Raw genomic sequence first — 19,606 nt, 5'->3', positions numbered from 1 at the left:
GGAAGAAAAGTTATGACCAAACCTAGATAGCATATTAAAAAGCAGAGACATTGCTTTGTCAACAAAGGTCCGTCTAGTCAAGGCTATGGTTTTTCCAGTGGTCATGTATGGATGTGAGAGTTGGACTCTGAAGAAAGCTGAGTGCCAAAGAATTGATGCTTTTGAACTGTGGTGTTGGAGAAGACTCTTGAGAGTCCCTTGGACTGCAAGGAGATCCAACCAATCCATTCTGAAGGAGATCAGCCCTGGGATTTCTTTGGAAGGAGTGATGCGAAAGCTGAAACTCCAGTACTTTGGCCACCTCATGCGAAGAGCTGACTCATTGGAAAAGACTCTGATGCTGGGAGGGATTGTGGGCAGGAGGAGAAGGGGACGACAGAGGATGAGATGGCTGGATGGCATCGCTGACTTGATGGACGTGAGTCTGAGTGAACTCTGGGAGTTGGTGATGGACAGGGAGGCCTGGCGTGCTGCGATTCATGGGGTCGCAGAGAGTCGGACACGACTGAGCGACTGAACTGAACTGAAATGAGTTTAAAGTAAGCTGGTGCAAAAACCTAAATTCGGCCTTTCTCTCTGTTAAGAGGACATACTTTCTTCAGATGTTGAACGCTTTTAATAATAGATTTAAGTTTTTTTACCTCTTAATTGCTCTGTTCTATATTTACCTTTGAAATCTTTTGTTAACTTTGGGTAAGTAAATAACTATTACTTCACAGTAACTTATATGATCCTTCATGACTGTTATAAACCCTTTTGATATTTACTGACAAAACTTCCTAAATAACTTGACTGCTAGCTAACTTTGGGACGCTTCAGAGGGCCCCTGAGATATCCCAAAGAGCTATTAAGCTACTTGGGTTCACTGAACATGTTAAATTACATGGGAAGTACTGTTAAAGGGGTGAAAAATCTTTTCAGGTTATGCTGTATGGTTGATGTTACTAATATAGATATTTTAAAATTATGTGAAATTAATATAGATCTGATATGCCCTGATAAAATATGGTCACATAATTCTAGTTATCATATTAAAGTGTTATAACCAGGTTTCTTTGTCAATTGCAATAGAATCAGATTTTAAACATTCCTTCTATGGTTTTACTTTCAAGCCTTTAGAAGAATACTGCTAGCTCTTCAAGATTTATGGAAAAGACTTTCTAAGATTAAACAGATAAAAAAATTTTGTTATTAACAGTAAGCTGGTATCAGACTGGAATTTGGTCTTCTTTCTGTTTAGAGAACAAAGTTTTCTTAAAATGCAGGTTTTGATAACAGATTATTAATTTCTTTGCCTTTAAGTGATATATATGTTTTTAAAGTCTTTTTGTTTCTTTGGTAAAGTAAATAAACATTGTTTAAGATTATGGTACATGTAGACAAAGCTCATTCTGCTTCTACAAAAAATAACCCCGCATGGTTGGACTTTTGCTATCTTGATGTCCTGAAAACACGGCGATAGTCTGCTCTTAAATCAGGAAATTAAAAATGGATAAACAACAGCTGAAAATCAAAGAGCCAGGGCTATGGGAAATCCAAGACAGCCGCTTGGCTTTTGCCAGCTCCCTGACAGACCTCATTTTTATTTGATGGGTTAAAGCCTTACCTGGCTACACAGTTAATACCCTCACAGTGAGTTCTTCAAAAAAAAAGAAAAAATTATGTTTCATTAAACCTTAAGTTCTAGTTTTGTTAATTAAGGTCTATGCTTACCAAGACTCAATTGTGAGATAGTTTCTTGTTATGTTATATTGCTAAAAGGTTTAATTAAGTTATTAAAAAGAACAAGATTGTTTCTAAAGCTTATCTCAGTCTTTGGATAAAGGTCAGATGCTCCATGATATACAACCAGGAGATTAACACTTGGGAGGCTCAGAGGTTAAAGCGTCTGCCTGGAATGAGGGAGACCCGGGTTCGATCCCTGGGTCGGGAAGATCCCCTGGAGAAGGAAATGGCAACCCACTCCGGTACTCTTGCCTGGAGAATCCCATGGAGGGAAGAGCCTGGTAGGCTACAGTCCATGGGGTCACAAAGAGTTGGACACAACTGAGCGACTTCACTTCTTCACTTCACTTCATAATCATTTAACAGAGACAGATGACCTGGGGTATACCGTGCTATACCCAGTGGAAGTTCTTGACTTAAATCCTTGCTTGTGAACTTACTTATGACTGCTAGCTATATTATTTTCTATGTAGCTTGTTTCAGAAGATTATCTCTTATGTTACCAAATGTGTGACTGAGCCTGTGATAAAATGCTGATATGTAGTTCCATATGAGATCAATAATTATAATAATGTAACTCTAGATACGGGAAGAAGCAACAAGAGAAAATATTTTCTTGGACCAAGAAGTTAGTAAGACAGGTATGTTCCAGAGACTTTTGCTACTTACAAGGCCTGGTCTAGTGATAACACATTGAGTGGCCTGTCAATGGAATCTTTGTTAGACCTGGGAAAGAGCCTTCCCAGCACCGCGGGACACAATGACCATGAAATGCCCCCAAACATGGTCAAATATGTGGCTATAAAGGGGCCCTGCTGACTGGAAGTTAGCCCTTACCAGCTACCTCTTCAAAGATTAAGTCATGACCACTACAAGATGCTGACCTTCAACACCCCCTTGAAAGGACTTCAGGGTGGAGACAAGAAATAAGGCACTCTGTGCTCTGGGAAAATCCAGAAAAACAGACCTTCAGATAGTCAGATGTTTTCAGGTAAAGATTTTTATGAGTCCAAATTCTTGCATCTTCTCATACCTAGAGAAACACTAATGTCACGAACCAATGTCTGGACCTGGTTCTCCTAGCCAGCACCTCAGCAGCTTCCCTACATCTATTAATCTTTGGGCCATATATCTTTAACTTTCTTGATAAGTTTGTTTCTCCAAGTACTAGTATGACAAGAATATCCCCCAGCCAACACCCAGACAGTGCTAGAACAAGCTGTCTTATTCTGTGGACTCTCACTGCCCTCCGTAAATGAACCCCAAGGTCCTCAGGCTATTCTCCCTTTGAGATCTTATATGGGAGACCACCCCCAGTGATTAAAAAAGCTCAAGGGAGACCACCAACAACTAGCTGACCTGGAGATGTCCCAACACCACCAGGCCCTGGGAGAAGTCTTCCACATATCGCCCGAGAAACCTAAGAAAGGACACCCATTCCACCAGGCAACTGGGTTCACCCCTATCAGCCAGGAGATGAGGGATGGGTTAAAGATTGGAGAAAAGAACTACTTCAGCCAGTTTGGACAGGCCCTCACACGGTCATCCTGACAACCCCTACTGCTGATAAAGTTATGGGTGTCATCCCTTGGATCCACCACACCAGAGTCAAGAAGGCAGCGACTTCCTGTGATGAGGACACCTGGAAAGCAGTTCAGGACCCCAAAAACCTCAAGGGCTGGTTCCAAAAACAATGACCCTCACCCATGAAGGATGCTGAGCCCTGCTCTAGTCACTCCAGGAGCTGACTAGTCAATGCACCGCAGAAGCTTAAGGATTCTGCAGCCTTGCTCCAGCCACACTCCAGCAGCTGTCTGGTCAACACGTGGTGGAAGCTTGAGGATCCGGCTATCAAAATATCAATGGATCATAAAAAGGAGAGAGGAACTAGCAAACTCCTGGGGCAACTGGAACAATATCTGGAGCTGAACATTGTGACTTCTCCCTTTAGCCAGTCTTCTCTTCATATTCTTTGTGGCAGTCTTGTTTGGCCCTGTATTCTCAATGCAATTACCCATTTCACAACCTCTTGGACTGAATCCATAAAGTTACAAATGGTAATAGCTCAATATAGCTCCTAAATGATGGGGAGCCTTGGATATCCTACCAAAACATGAGATGATGCTTTCTACAACAAGTGATAGAAGCATCAAGAGGGGGGAATGAAGAGGAAGAGTTAAAATTTTACCTCCTTTTGCCTCTGTAACTCACCTGGCCCCTCGAAAAGTCTGGATCACATAGGTCACGTAGTCTCAAAAAGTGAGGACTTGCAATACTAGGAACTGGAGTTTATCTCACTCACCCTTGCCCTGCTCTTGCAATCACCCAGCCCCTGCAAACCTGCTTAATCATGCCTGTCCAGGTCAGGCATCCCCCTGCCCATCGTGACCACTGTTCCTACAAGCATGAGACCCCTTAGTTTAAACAAGCCTATTAACAGCTAGTGTTGCCCACTACTGCTACTGCTGCTGCTAAGTCACTTCAGTTGTGTTTGACTCTGTGCAACCCCATAGACAGCAGCCCACCAGGCTCCCCCGTCCCTGGGATTCTCCAGGCAAGAACACTGGAGTGGGTTGCCATTGCCTTCTCCAATGCAGGAAAGTGAAAAGTGAAAGTGAAGTCGCTGAGTCTTGTCTGACTCTTAGTGACCCCGTGGACTGCAGCCCACCAGGCTCCTCTGTCCATGGGATTTTCCAGGCAAGAGGACTGGAGTGGGGTGCCACTGCCTTCACCGTTGCCCACTACAGTGTGTCTATAAAAACTCTGTAACCCCTTTGTTCAGGGCTCAGAGCTTGGAGTGTTAACTCCTCTGGGCCTGCCGGAGTAATAAACCTGAGTTCTCCAACTCTCTGAGTGTGGTGCTCGGTTTCTTGAGTACTGGTTTCTGCAACATAAAAACTTTTATAAAAATGATTTGTGAAGTTTCTAATAATGATACAGAAATTATAATATAAACTTTCAAATCTAGATACAAAACTGGATATATATTAGGATTGCAACTATGTAAAATATTTATTGGTATAATAATACATATATTTCAAAAAACATCAGAAGTTACCACATCAGGATGTTAGTGCGAGTTATTGCTGGAGTATGTACAACTCAGTTTGAACTGGCAAGCCCACTTCTATGTGGATTTTTTTCACTAAATATGTACTACGGTGGTACATGATCCAAGGCTGATTTAACCTGTGGATGTGGAACTGCACATACAGAGCCAACTGTAAAGTTACACATGGATTTTCAGTAGCACAGATAGTCGGCAACCGTGAGCCCCAGGATGTTCAAGGGTCAACTGTTCTTCTCTTCCAAAATTTAGTCCACTCAATGAAAGGAGCACACAAAACTTTTAAAGTAGAAAATATTTCTAGGTTCTGGTTCAAGCTAGTGACATTGGCATGCCTGGCATGCTGCAGTCCATGGGGTCACAAAGAGTCGGACATGACTGAGCAACTGAACTGAAAGACTAAAATGACATTGGAAGATCCTGAACTCACCTCCTCCCAAGAACACACTACATGTATATATGGAACAGTTTCATTTTAAAGGAACTAAAAACCTGAGTGAGTCCTACATATCAGGCAATCACACACATACACAAAAACCCATCTTGAATCAGGTGTGAAAGGCTTTTACACGATCTTGCTATAAACCCTACTCCCAGAGCCATTTGCCTTAAAATGTTTATGGCTGTAACTTCCTGAATTGTTTATATTGTCATCAGCAAGAAAAATCTTTGAGGATGTAACGAAGTGTCTGGAAAGAACTTAATGATACTGGAAACATCCAAGTGCTGGGATGGGACAGTATGCTCCTCACTGTGTTTCCTGCAGGTGAAGTATAATGGCTCAGTTTGCTTTTTATCATGAGACTTACATGCTTGTTACTTGGCTTCTAAAACTAGGAGAGCTCCATCTGGGATCAAACTTAACTGCCCTACTTTCTGATCATGGCTCATGCCCAAGGCTTTCCAGGATTGAACCAAATTTGTTGAGAGTCTGTATGGAAAAACTGGAAATAAGCCACAGAGTAGAAGTCTTGTATTTGGTCTAACTTTACCTACCAGGAAGAATCTAATCAGGAGATTTTACCCAAAGTCACTGGTAAACTTTCACCAGTCCATTTCAGAGAAGGAGTGAAAAGAATCAGACTGGTAGCGACTCTAACACAGAAGACCCTCTGGAATCAGTTTCGAGAAATAATACATGCAAAGTTTTTAGAACAGGGTTTGGATCCAAGTATTGTTATATAAACACCTGTTACTATTTTATGGTTGTAACAAAATAACATAAAAAACAAATAAAGTTAAATAAAAAGGACCAGTAAGGAAACATTATAAACTATGTTTCCCTTTAAACAGAGGATAAAATTTTAAAAATAGAAAAAGGTAGAGAAATGCTGAATGTACAACTCTGATTAGAAGAAAATTTCAGGAAAAAATAAAAACCCATTGATCAGCAGCACCACAGAAAAGCTCATGTGTAAATCAACTATACTTCAACAAAATTAAAAATAAAAGGTGAAACTTCATTTCTGTCCATGGCAATGGGACAGAAGTTGAGTACCCAAGAGGACTAGAAACCAATCCTGTAAAATGTAGAGATCACTGTGATTTTGTTTTTAATAGGCAATTTTTATTAAGTGAGTCCTTCCTGGATTATACAGCTATTCTAAGAAAAGATTTCCTCTTTTATTTCTCTAGTTAACCAGGATTCTGTAGAGTAGATGAGTCTCAGTCGTTCAGCTGTGTCCAATACTTTGTGGCCCCATAGACTGTAGCCCACCAGGCTCCTCCATCCATGGGATTCTCCAGGCAAGAATACTGCTATTTCCTCCTCCAAGGGGTCTTCCAGATCCAGGAACTGAACCCATGTCTCCTACATCTCCTGCATTGGCAGGCAGATTCTTTACCACTGTGTCACCTGGGAAGCCCGGATTTTGTGGAATGCCACCCTAAAAGACTACGTGCAGGGAGAAACAAAAACAGCAAAAGGAGTGAACGCTCCCATCTTCAAACCAACTAAGGAGACTCTAAGGAGGCAGGATGGAAACCTGAATTCTAGGAACTGCCCAAGAAAACCCCTGGGAGACAAAGGCTCTCTTGAATTGGTGGAGATACTGGCTGCAGCCTGGACGGAGACCAGGTACCCCGGACAGGTGGGACAAGTATTAATATAAGGCTGCTGTAAAACAACTGCTTGCCCTTGGCTGCAAAATGGGTAGCAGCAGCCCAGGAGGCTGGAACCAGTATAATTTTAGGAGAGTACTAGAATCCTCCAAGGACAGGGAAGTGGCCATAACAGGTGCTGACTGACCACCCGCCCTTGGGAATTCGCCCTTTCACATGCTCCTCATCTAAATTTTTAGGTGGCTGGTTAGTTAGAGCCTAGAGAGACCTCTTCTGTATATATGCTCCTTTCTAAGGTGTAAAGACCTGGCCATCTTTCTATAAAAGCCATCTTTCTATGCCGATGATGCTACTAAGTTGCTTCAGTCGTGTCCGACTTTGTGCGATCCCATAGACAGCAGCCCACCAGGCTCCCCAGTCCCCGGGATTCTCCAGGCAAGAACACTGGAGTGGGTTGCCATTTCCTTCTCCAATGCATGAAAGTGAAAAGTGAAAGTGAAGTCGCTCAGTTGTGTCCGACTCTTAGCGACCCCATGGACTGCAGCCTACCAGGCTCCTCCGTCCATGGGATTTTCCAGGCAAGAGTACTGGAGTGGGGTGCCATTGCCTTCTCCACATCTTTCTATAAGAGCCCCTAAAGTCAGGAACAAGACAAGGGTGCCCATTCTCAATAATACTATTCAACATAGTTTTGTAAGTTTTAGCCATGGCAATCAGAGAAGAAAAATAACTAAAAGGGATCCAGATTGAAAAAGAAGTAAAACTCTCACTGTTTGCAGATGACATGATCCTCTACATAGAAAACCCTAAAGACACCACCAGAAAACTACTAGAGTTAATCAATGAATATAGTAAAGTTGGAGGATATAAAATTAACACACAGAAATCCCTTGCATTCCTATAAACTAACAATGAGAAAACAGAAAGAGAAATTAAGGAAACAATTCCATTCACCACTGCAACAAAAAGAATAAAATAATTAGGAATAAATCTACCTAATGAAACAAAAGACCTATACATCGGTTCAGTTCAGTTCAGTTCAGTAGCTCAGTCATATCTGACTCTTTGCGACCCCATGAATCACAGCACACCAGGCCTCCCTGTCCATCACCAACTCTTGGAGTTCACTCAGACTCACGTCCATCGAGTCAGTGATGCCATCCAGCCAACTCATCCTCTGTCGTCCCCTTCTCCTCCTGCCCCCAATCCCTCCCAGCATTAGAGTCTTTTCCAATGAGTCAACTCTTCGCATGAGGTGGCCATAGTATTGGAGTTTCAGCTTCAGCATCAGTCCTTCCAATGAAAACCCAGCTGGTCCACCTGGGCCAGCAGTGTAATCCCACTGCTGGGCATACACACCGAGGAAACCAGAAGTGAAAGAGACACGTGCACCCCAATATTTATCGCAGCACTGTTTACAATAGCTAGGACATGGAAGCAACCTAGATGTCCATTGGCAGACAAATCATAAGAAAGCCGTGGTACACATACACAATGGAATATTACTCAGCTATTAAAAAGAAGGCATTTGAATCAGTTCTGATGAGCTGGATGAAACTGGAGCCTATTATACAGACTGAAGTAAGCCAGAAAGAAAAACACCAGTACAGTATACTAACGCATATATATGGGATTTAGAACGATGACAACAATGACCCTGTATGTGAGACAGCAAAAGAGACACAGATGTAAAGAACAGACTTTTGGGCTCTGTGGGAGAAGGCAAGGGTAGGATGATTTGAGAAAGTAGCATTGAAACATGTATATTACCATATGTGAAATAGATGACCAGTCCAAGATCGATGCATGAAACAGGGCACTCAAACCCGATGCACTGGGACAACCCTGAGGGATGGGATGAGGAGGGAGGTGGGAGTGGGAGGGGGTTCAGGATGGGGGACACATGTACACCCATGGCTGGTTCATGTCAATGTATGGCAAAAACCACCACAATATTGTAAATTAATAGCCTCCAATTAAAATAAATAAATTTATTTAAAAAAAAAAAAAAAAAGCCAGGCATGCTCTCAGCCCAGTCACTTTCAGTTTTCCTTCACACTTAAATGTCTATTGTTAGAAATAAGTTATGCGGTTAAACAGTAAGTATGGAAAATGATTATAAAATAAATTCTATGTGGCAAAGTGGTAATTTTTCTCTAATATGAGACCGTTGAAGATTTATGTTTCAAGAGCTATTTTCTAGAAAAGTAGTTTGCCATCAATCCCATACATGGGCTTGTAGAAAGGCATTCTGAAATAGGATAAAGATTGTGGATAACCTAGCAACTTGAATCATGTTTGCATTCAGAAAAGAATGTTCTTGTTCATTTGGACTTTACTTTGGGAGAATTCGTTTTTCATTTCTCACATTCAAAATACAGGAAGCCCTCCAGATCCAGATTCCCCATTCTCTTCCCTCTTTTTCCTTTCCAGTTACAACTTAATGCTTTACTAAATACTGTAGGCTGTATACTGACTGTTTTAGTGTCATTCAAAAATGACTAATTTTTGACAAGAGTCTTAGCTAACTATCAAATTACTAATCTTTAACTTCTAATGCTGCCGCTGCTGCTAAGTCACTTCAGTCGTGTCCGACTCTGCGACCCCATAGACGGCAGCCCACCAGGCTCCCCCGTCCCTGGGATTCTCCAGGCAAGAACACTGGAGTAGGTTGCCATTTCCTTCTCCAATGCATGAAAATGAAAAGTCAAAGTGAAGTCGCTCAGTTGTGTCTGACTCTTAGCGACCCCATGGACTGCAGCCTACCAGGCTCCTCCATCCATGGGATTTTCCAGGCAAGGGTACTGGAGTGGGGTGCCATCATGATTTCAAACATTTACAGTGACTATCATTGAAAAATATAGATTCTGTTCCCCTATATTTAGTGACCCATCAGCATTAAACATCATTTACATATCTTCATGACCCAAGATCATTATTAAAAACACCAATCATAATGTGCTCTAGGCGAAATCTCTGGATGCAAATAGATGATTACTGTGTGGTATTACAGAGTCAAACACGTATTGATCCCAATAACTATCATAGAAGATTTTCTTTAAAAGGTCTCCAATATCACCGTGATTCTGATTCAGTGTTTCTCATATGGTTCAGGTACATGATCTCCTGGGTTTAACATAGCTGACTTTCTGCAAAATCAAAGGCTTTCAATCAAGAGCTAAAAACACTTTTTCTATGGCTATCTCCTAGAAAATGGTCTCTTTCTCTAGTATCACTGGTGTTGCTTGGATTGCTAGTATCACTTTAGAAGGTTAGCTATATCTACGTCCCTAATACTGGATCTCATACAATATCCTGTGAGCCCATATTCTTTCTAACTCAACTGATTACATCTAAGTAAATATTAAGGTGGAGGAGTTTCCTAAACACAATCTTCTGTGACAAATTATTCCAGTAGCTACAAAGCTTTTCCTTTGAAAAATGACTGGTTTATGCTCTGTAAGAAACAGCTGTGACATCTTTGGATGCTTTAAATTGTCATGCTTTCAGGTAACAAAAGCTGTACCGTATGTTAGTGCAAAACTCTGGCAATTCAGGAACACTCTCAGCCCCTTATTCTGCTTAAACCCAGAAGGAACACCATTCATGGCACTTGCTAAGTATAGGAGGAATTAGCAGGAATCCAGAAGAAGCCCACTTTGATCCCTGCAAAACTATCTGGGGGAACAGACTATATTAAAAATAAGAAAAAAATAGTCAGCCTCCTGACCAGCTGATTGTTCTTAACCACCTTCTGAAAAAGTATCTTAAGGGCTGAAAAAAATTCTAAAGAAACACTGAGCCTGAGTGGATTATATCAACTCAATCAACAGTATTTTTTATACAAATCTTTTGTCTTTTCAATTAAATTTGGCCCAGGCACAGAATCACACGGGAAGTTTGGGACATTGTCTAATTTTCCCCCCCCAGACACAGAATCACGCATAAAGTTTGGGACATTGTCTAATTTATCCCCCCACATCCTACCAAAAAAATTCATAGTGGATATTCTTATAAGCTGATTAGACAGTCTAATAAGGCTTTATGCAGTGGTGATATTGGTCAACTTTAGATAATGCAGAATATTAAAAAAAAGAAGAAAGCTGCCTATTTCTATCATACAATGAAATAGCAGCAGCAGGGTAGTGGATGCTGCCCTGGTCAGACTCTCACCTTCTCCATTTGGTGAACGCTGCCTGACTTCTAACTGCCAGAGTCTGCATTTCTTTGTTTTAAGATTTGCTCTGACTCCAGCAACAGCTAGAGGAGCCCTACAATTAATGTCCTCAGGAGATAGCACCACTCAACTACAGAAGACAAACTGGTAATGAATACTCCAACCCCCTCGCCTCTCAGGTGGGATAATGCTAATGCAGGTGTTTGCAGAATTCCCCCTGGCACCAGAAAAATAAAAGCCTCAAGTACCCATGGGTGTAACTTGCTTTATCAACATACCCTCTCTACCTGTCTCACGTCCACTCAAATCAAATAAACTTGCCTTTCGATCCTCGTCTCAAGGTCTACTTCTGGTGGAACCTAAACTAAGGTAAGCTTTTTTCATTAACACATCCTCTTGCTGACTCTTCTCAAGACTTCACAGCTTTCTACTTAATTGTGCACAAGTTTATTTTGAGTTTTGTCCACTGCCCTTTTCTGAAGGCAAGTGACAGCTGTCAGACCCCCAGCTCTGCTCTGCTGCTCATATTCTGATACAGAAGCTACTAACACAGTTGGGAGACTGACAAGCAGCGGGGCATGTGTGTTCAGCAATCCCAGATAGACAGAAAATAAGATGATGCATGTGGAAGCACTCAGTAAACAATACAGCATGACTGAAATATATTTATATTATTTCTGTGTGAGGACACACATATATATGCAGAGCTTTATTGTTTCTGTCTATTTTAAAAACTGAGCAATGTTCTACTTCCTCTAGGGGGGGAAAAAAAGAGTTCACTGAAACTTGTACTGTACCCTCCACAGTAGAGAAAAATATTTGTTTTTCACTTGTTTCATGAAAAATATTTTAGATACTTAAAATATAGGAGGCTATCAGGCATAGTGAACATATTAATATTTCAAGCCTTATATGAGGGAGCTGGTTTTCATCTTGGCTATAAAAGTTAATTCTAGCATTTCAAAGCAGTCATTTCAAGGTTTTGTGCTTCAATTTTCTTCCTCCAAAGTGAGAATGTGAGGGGAAGCATTCTCTAAGGACCCTTCCTACTCCTGACTTTCAGTTTGCCTTCTCTGACCACAAGCCTTCTATTTTAAGTAGAAATATCTGCTACTAGCAGTTGGATTGGGAAATGATCATATCAAGTAGGGATGTGCAGCCAATAGATCTGTGCCTTTAACTGACTGAATTGAATACTAAACAGTGGACTCTGTGTGGCTGAGCTTGAAACCATATACCAGCCTCGGTGTCCCTGTTCTCTGAAGTAAAAAGGCTTTTGCTTTAGTCTCTCAGGCCTCCATTAAGTCTTAAAAAAGTTAATGATTAGGAATCAAATAGTATTTGTCTGTAACTAATGCATACTTGAATGCATTTTTAAGGTTAACTTAATATATATCCTAAAAAGAGATTGTATTTTTTCCACCTCTGCTATACAGTAGACCCTCACCAGCCATCCAAATTCATATGTAGTAGTCAGGTCAATCCCAATCTCCAATCCATACCCCTCACAGCTGCTTGGTGTCCATACATTTGTTCTCTACATCTGTGTCTGTATTTCTGCTTTGCAGTAATAGATTAACCAGCAAAATTCAAATTCATAAAAGCACATTGGTAAATGTCAGGAGCCAGAGGCTAGGGGTGGGGTAGAGAGGGAAGATGGGGAGCTAAGTGTTTAATGGGGCAGAATTTCAGCTTAGGAAGGTGAAAAATTTGGGAGACAGATGATGGTAAGAGTTTTACCATTTGTATGAAATTAATGCCACTGAATTGTACAGTAAAATATGGTTAAAATTGTATATTATGTGACTTTTAACATTAAAAAAAGAGTTAATGATTCGGAAATGTGAAGATGTTAAAAAAAAAAAAAGAATAGTATTGAATTGGGAAACTGGTAACAATTTAGACAACAAATCCTTCACATGGCTGAATCACCAAACTCCCAGATCCCAAAAAATAAAGATAAAGACCTGACACACATTCCTAAGTTGTTTTTACAGGAAGCAGACACCAACCAGATGAAAACTGCTGACCACAATCACATAGACTCTACACTGAAACTAGAAGGTTGATGATGCTGCAAACTTCACCTTGATGCCAACCAATCTGACAACTGTGCGTGAGCTGATCATGCACTCTGCGGCTCCCACCCCCACTTTTGTTGAAGGCTTCCCTGAAAGCCATCACACTCACACTTTGGAGTGTGAGCTGCCCATTCCACCAGCCTGGCATCCTGCAATAAATGCTGCCCTTTCTTTCAACACAACCCAGGGTCCGTAGACTGGCTTTACTGTGTGAGGACAAGTGGACCCAAGTTTTGTTTGTTAAAAAGGTCAAAGGATGCTCTGCTCTGTTTTTTCCTTCTCTTTCTCCTCTTTTCCTTTGAGTTTTTTTTCTTTTTTTCCTTTTGCTGTGCATATTTTAAAAAGTGAAGCAACGTATAGAACCCAAACTTCATCCTGAAGGTTGCTCTGTTCCTTTCTCTTTCTACATGCTCCCTGGGCCAGTGAAAGAGACCAGCATACTCTTTTTTTGTATACACTGGAACTTGCCAACAACTCTAGATGCTTTGAATCAAGAATTTATCCATTTTTGCAATCCCTGCCATCATCTTACTACTATCTGATCACGTCCTCATAGTAGCTATTCAGTTTTTCCTTAATGAATATATTCTATATTGATTCATCGTCATCTCACTCACACGGTCGTACCCTGAAAATATTTGTCTCATAATTATTATACCTTTTTTTAATCTCAACAATCTGCTTTTTTATTTTTGTCACCCAATGGTCCAGCAGTGCCTTAGAACTCACTGTTACTCAAATTTCTCTTACATTAGATTTCTAAGTTATTCAATCTTAAACTCTGAAAGTCTGTTCTCTGACTTAAAACCAACCTCCTTTGACCACAACCATCTGTACTTCTCTCTCTCTAGTCATTCAGTTTCAACAAACATGTCCCTGAATGGGCCTCTATCATGCACAGCCATGGAATTATTTCTGTATTGAGAAGTATTTTCTTAAGTGAATATAACCATTCATTCAAAAAATGCTATAAAGTACCTACTAGGTGCCAGACAGTATGGTAGATGCAAAGAACACAAAGATGAATAAAACTGAGCCCCGGACTTGAAGGAGTTCACCACTAGTATAGACAATGGAGAGGAAAAATAAGTAACAGAAATGGGCATTAGTACTATAGAAGAGCAACTAATGGAATGCTATGTGAACTGACATAGGAGCAATAGACTCAGCTTGGGATGTCCTTGAGACAAACTGCTGTGCCACAGAATGCATGGGTACATCTCCACAACATCAATACAAAAATAACATTCTTGTTAGACACAGACATATCTGATTTTATGGTCTTTAACTATTTTACAATGATGCAGACTTTTATTTGTATTTACTAAATCCCTTTAAAATAAATTACTGTGACTGAATCTCACAAATATACTGAATGAAATAAAGCAGACACACAAAAATTTATTCTGCATGATTCCTGGTACATAGAGTTCAAAAATTGGCAGAATAAATCTATGACATTAATACTTAGGCACTAGGGCAGAGGAGTGGATGAGTGGAAGAAGGTTCTGGAAGAAGGTTCCAGGGTATGTTTCTGATAGGTGATAATATTCTGTTTGTTAACCGGTTGTTACACAAATACATCCTATTTGTGAAAACGAACTGATCTGTATACTTATATTTACAAACTTTTCTATAGAAATACAAATTTCAATACAAAGTAAAAGGAATGAAGACTTGGAATAGCACAGGTTAAAATGCTAACAGTAAATATCTCTGGTTGATGGGAACATGATTAACTTTTGAAACAACATTTCTATGCTTTTGTATCTTCCAACTTAGCAACAATAATCACATCTTATGATTTGACTCTGAATAAAAATACTATTGTTTAAAAAATTAAAAAATAAACTATTACCCTATATAATTTGGAAAACCATTTTCCCCCCAAATCTGCCCACATAATTATTAAAGAAAAATTTTAAATAGGAATTCCAAACCAATCTATTTTTTTTTAATTAAATTCACCTCAACTAAAAAACAAAAACAATTCACCTAAACAAATATTTTTATCTGTAGAGTATTGTAAGGTGCTAAGTTGAAAAGGAAATGGGAACCCACTCCAATATTCTTGCCTGGAGAATTCCATGGACAGAGGAGCCTGGCAGGCTAGAGTCCATGGGGTCACAAGAGTTAGACACCACTTAATGACTAAACCACCAATGTATTAGTACATTAGGAAGAATTGATTTGAAAAATAATGGGAATTCTGGCACTTCAGTGGCTTTCTGAACTTCATTCTTTTATAAATGAAGAAGATACTGTTACATTGCTTTTCAGAAATAATTAATGAAAATACCAATGATTTCAGCCATCAGTAAAAATTTTAACCTAGTAATAGGAAAAGGTTTATATTGCACTGAATCTGTTTTTACATCTTAAAGGACATAAAATAGAAAAAAAGGAATACTATATCATTAAAAGGAGATATCGGAAAACATACCAGAAGAAGCTTCCAGTCTTTCCAGTCGGCTGATTAACCAGTCAAGGGAGCCAGAAAATTGAGCACAGTTTTTACGATTTCCTCTAATTAATGCCGCTGCAAAAGAAAAAGCAGATTTTACAGTTATGTGATTTTCTAATTCGAAACCAAAGTAAGCCCATAATAGGCACAAAATATTGGATCAAAATCACAATACATTAATTTTATACCAAAAACACATACAAATACACACACACACACACATATGTACACATATACACATAAAATTGAACTGATATTTATTAATGGGGACTGTAAAAACACTGCTTATTAGAAGAAATACATTTTTGAGAAAGTCACATTTCATATTTCAAGTAATAATGAAGGGTAACGGAAAAACTAGTGTCCTGGGATTTTCCTCAGTTCAGTTCAGTTCAGTTGCTCAGTCGTATCCGACTCTTTGCGACCCCATGAATTTTCCTCACTTGGGTTCTAATACTCATTGCTTTTAATTAGCTGTGAGACTAAATTATTTAATTTCCCTAGAGTTCAATTTTCTCACCTGTATAATGAAGACGTTAAGAGAATATCAGTTTTTCTGAAAATGTAGCACAAGATACTAGGAGATACAACAAGTAAGTGTAACAAATACAAAGATGTATCATCAAATTGTTATAGGAAAAAACAGGGTGTGAGGGCAGATGGCTAATGAGTTTGAAAACCTTCCCCCCCCCCTGCATCTCTTCTTTCCACTTAGAGATTCACAATGCATATGAAAGACTCTAGAAACTAATTTCTGCAGTAAAGTTACCTATTTCAATCTTTTTGTTTAACCTAGTAGTGTTTTCTGCACCTCTTGAACCAAAGAACCCATTTTATCTGAAATTCCTCTGTTACCTTTATGATATCTTTCAACCTAATTGATATACTCAATTTAAAACTCATGTTTCTAAATCATTCAGTTATTTCAAAGCAAATATGGTAAATATTTTATGTAAATTCTACTCTTATGCCCATAAGATTGTTCAGAAAGTGTATAACTGCTTAAAAATGTCAAATGATGTTTTTATATAATATATTTAATGTGAAAAGTATGTTCCTATAAGAAAAAAATCACAATTTTAAAATCTGGTAGTGCCAAGAGGTAGTTTAAAGAACTGAAGTTTGAGAATGCCACCTGTTCATCTCCTTGTTAAGAGCAACAGGGTTCAATAAAACTAAAATGATTCCTTCATATTTCCTCTTTCTTCCTCCCAAAAGCTGTTACCTGGCCTGAGAGGAAGAAAAGCAATAATGACACAAAAGACAAGAAGGCTTAGAGGTTTGTTCAACTACATAAGAAAAGCTCTTTTGTGAATGGAGTCCCCATAACATTTGTACAAATATTACAAGGCAATGCATTCAATTACTTAGGCTCTCCTCCAGGTCTGGAACCAATAAGAGCCAGTAACCAGGTACACACACACACATACACATAGAATGATAAGTGCCAGGGACAAGAGCATTCAGCATGAGGTGTGCTAGAGGAGTCTGACATGCTCAGTGGGACTTCTACTTTTAACCTGTAAGAATATCTTTTCCTGACCAAGAACAATAGCAACTGATAGAAAGTATATGGTGAACAGTTTGATTCTTTATAAAGTGTCATTTGCTTAAAATTTAACCCCCTCCTTTAATTCTGCCTCAGGCTATTAAAATTAAAGATATCAACAATTTTCTAGAGGTCAATAGTGAGAGATAAGGTATCTTGAAGAAACTAAGACTTCTCTAGTGGTCCAGTGGTGAAACTCCATGCTCCTAACACAAGGGGCATGGGTTCAATCCCTGGACAGGGAAGATCCCACATGCTGCAGAAAAAAAAAAAAAAAAACTAATAATGCACAAATAAACCCTTTTAATAATCCATGGAATATTTAAGAAAATCATACAGTAAGCCACTGAAAAAAATATCATTAAACTTACTGCAAAGATGGTATATAAACTATGCTCTCAGACAACAATGTTAATGAAATTAGTAAGAAAAGCAGAAACAAAAATAATCTACCCAAAATCAGAAATAAAAAACAAACATAAAACTTGAAACCAGTAAGAAAAGCAGGAACAAAAATAAAACCTACATAAAAGCTTAAAATTTTTCCAAAATAATACTTTTAATCAATGAGAGAATCAATACCACAATTTTAGAATATCTAGCAAATATCAAAAATAGGCACTACCTTACACAACCAACTGTAGATGGCCAAAACTGTACTCAAGGAAAAATAAACATTCTAATTGTAAGAAAAAGAATGCAAAAAAGCAAAATGATTGTCTGAGGAGGCCTTACAAATACCAGAGAAAAGAAGAGAAGTTAAAGACAAAGGAGAAAAGGAAAGATATACCTATTTGAATTCAGAGTTCCAAAGAATAGCAAGGAGAGATAAGAAAGCCTTCCTCAGTGATCAGTGCAAAGGAATAGAGGAAAACAACTGAATGGGAAAGACTAGAGATCTATTCAAAAAAATTAGAGATACCAAGGGAAACTTTTATGCAAAGATGGGCACAATAAAACAAAGAAATGGTATGGACAAACAGAAGTAGAAGATATTAAGAAGAGGTGGCAAGAATACACAGAAGAACTGTACCAAAAAGATCTTCATGACCCAGATAACCACACTGGTGTGATCACTTACCTAGACCCAGACATCCTGGAATGTGAAGTCAAATGGGCCATAGGAAACATCACTACGAACAAAGCTAGTGAAGGTAACGGAATTCCAGTGGAGCTATTTCAGATCCTAAAAGATGATGTGAAAGTGTTGCATTCAGTATGCCAGCAAATTTGGAAAACTCAGCAGTGGCCACAGGACTGGAAAAGGTCAGTTTTCATTCCAAACCCAAAGAAAGGCAATGAAAAAGAATGTTCAAACTACTGCACAATTGCACTCATCTCAAACACTAGGAAAGAAATGCTCAAAATTCTCCAAGCCAGGCTTCAACAGTATACGAACTGTGAACCTCCAGATGTTCAAGCTGGATTTAGAAAAGTTAGAGGAACCAGAGAGCAAATTGCCAACACAGGTTGGATCATCGAAAAAGCAAGAGAGTTCCAGAAAAACATCTACTTCTGCATCACTGACTATGCCAAAGCCTTTGACTGTGTGGATCACCACAACTGTGTGGAAAATTCTTCAAGAGATGGGAATACCAGACCACTTAGCCTCCCTCTTGAGAAATCTGTATGCAGGTCAAGAAGCAACATTTAGAACTGAATATGGAACAACAGACTGGTTCCAAGTCGGGAAAGGAGTATGTCAAGCTTGTATATTGTCACCCTGCTTATTTAACTTATATGAGACTACATCATGAGAAATGCCAGGATGGATGGGGCACAAGCTGGAATCAAGATTGCTGGGAGAAATATCAATAACCTCAGATATGCAGATGACACCATCCTTATGGCAGAAAGCAAAGAAGAACTAAAGAGCCTCTTGATGAAATTGAAACAAGGAGAGTGAAAAAGTTGGCTTAAAACTCAACATTCAAAAAACTAAGATCATGGCATCTGGTCCCATCGCGTCATGGTAAATAGAAGGGGAAACAATGGAAACAGTGGCAAAATTTATTTTTTTGGGCACCACAATCACTGCAGATGGGGACTGTAGCCATGAAATTCAAAGACACTTCCTCCTTGGAAGAAAACTTATGAATAACCTAGACAGTATATTAAAAAGCAGAGACACTACTTTGCCAACAAAGGTCTGTCTAGTCAAAGCTATGGTTTTTCCAGTAGTCCTGTATGGATGTGAGTGTTGGACTATAAAGAATGCTGAGCTCCGAAGAATTGATGCTTTTGAACTGTGGTGCTGGAGAAGACTCTTGAGAGTCCCTTGGACTACAAAGAGATCAAACCAGTCAGTGGTAAAGGAAATCAGTCCTGAATATTCATTTGAAGGACTGATGCTGAAGCTGAAGTTGCAATACTTTGGCCACCTGATGCGAAGAGCTGACTCATTTGAAAAAACCCTGATGCTGGGAAAGATTGAAGGCAGGAGAAGGGGACGACAGAAGATTAGACGGTTGGATGCCATCAC

General features: G+C 39.4%; 1 protein-coding gene across 1 annotated transcript in view; it reads right to left on the bottom strand.

The window, feature by feature from the left end:
• Positions 1-19,606, bottom strand: part of RYR2 (ryanodine receptor 2) — a 764,447-nt gene that overhangs the window by 376,058 nt on the left and 368,783 nt on the right. The window contains exon 19 of the mRNA XM_055589046.1: positions 15,555-15,650. Coding sequence (XP_055445021.1) covers positions 15,555-15,650 — 96 coding nt within the window. The remainder of the gene's footprint in view (positions 1-15,554; positions 15,651-19,606) is intronic.

Source organism: Bubalus kerabau, chromosome 1 (assembly GCF_029407905.1).
Source record: "Bubalus kerabau isolate K-KA32 ecotype Philippines breed swamp buffalo chromosome 1, PCC_UOA_SB_1v2, whole genome shotgun sequence".
Classification (NCBI taxonomy): Eukaryota; Metazoa; Chordata; class Mammalia; order Artiodactyla; family Bovidae; genus Bubalus; species Bubalus kerabau.
This window is presented reverse-complemented; position numbering and strand designations above follow the sequence as displayed.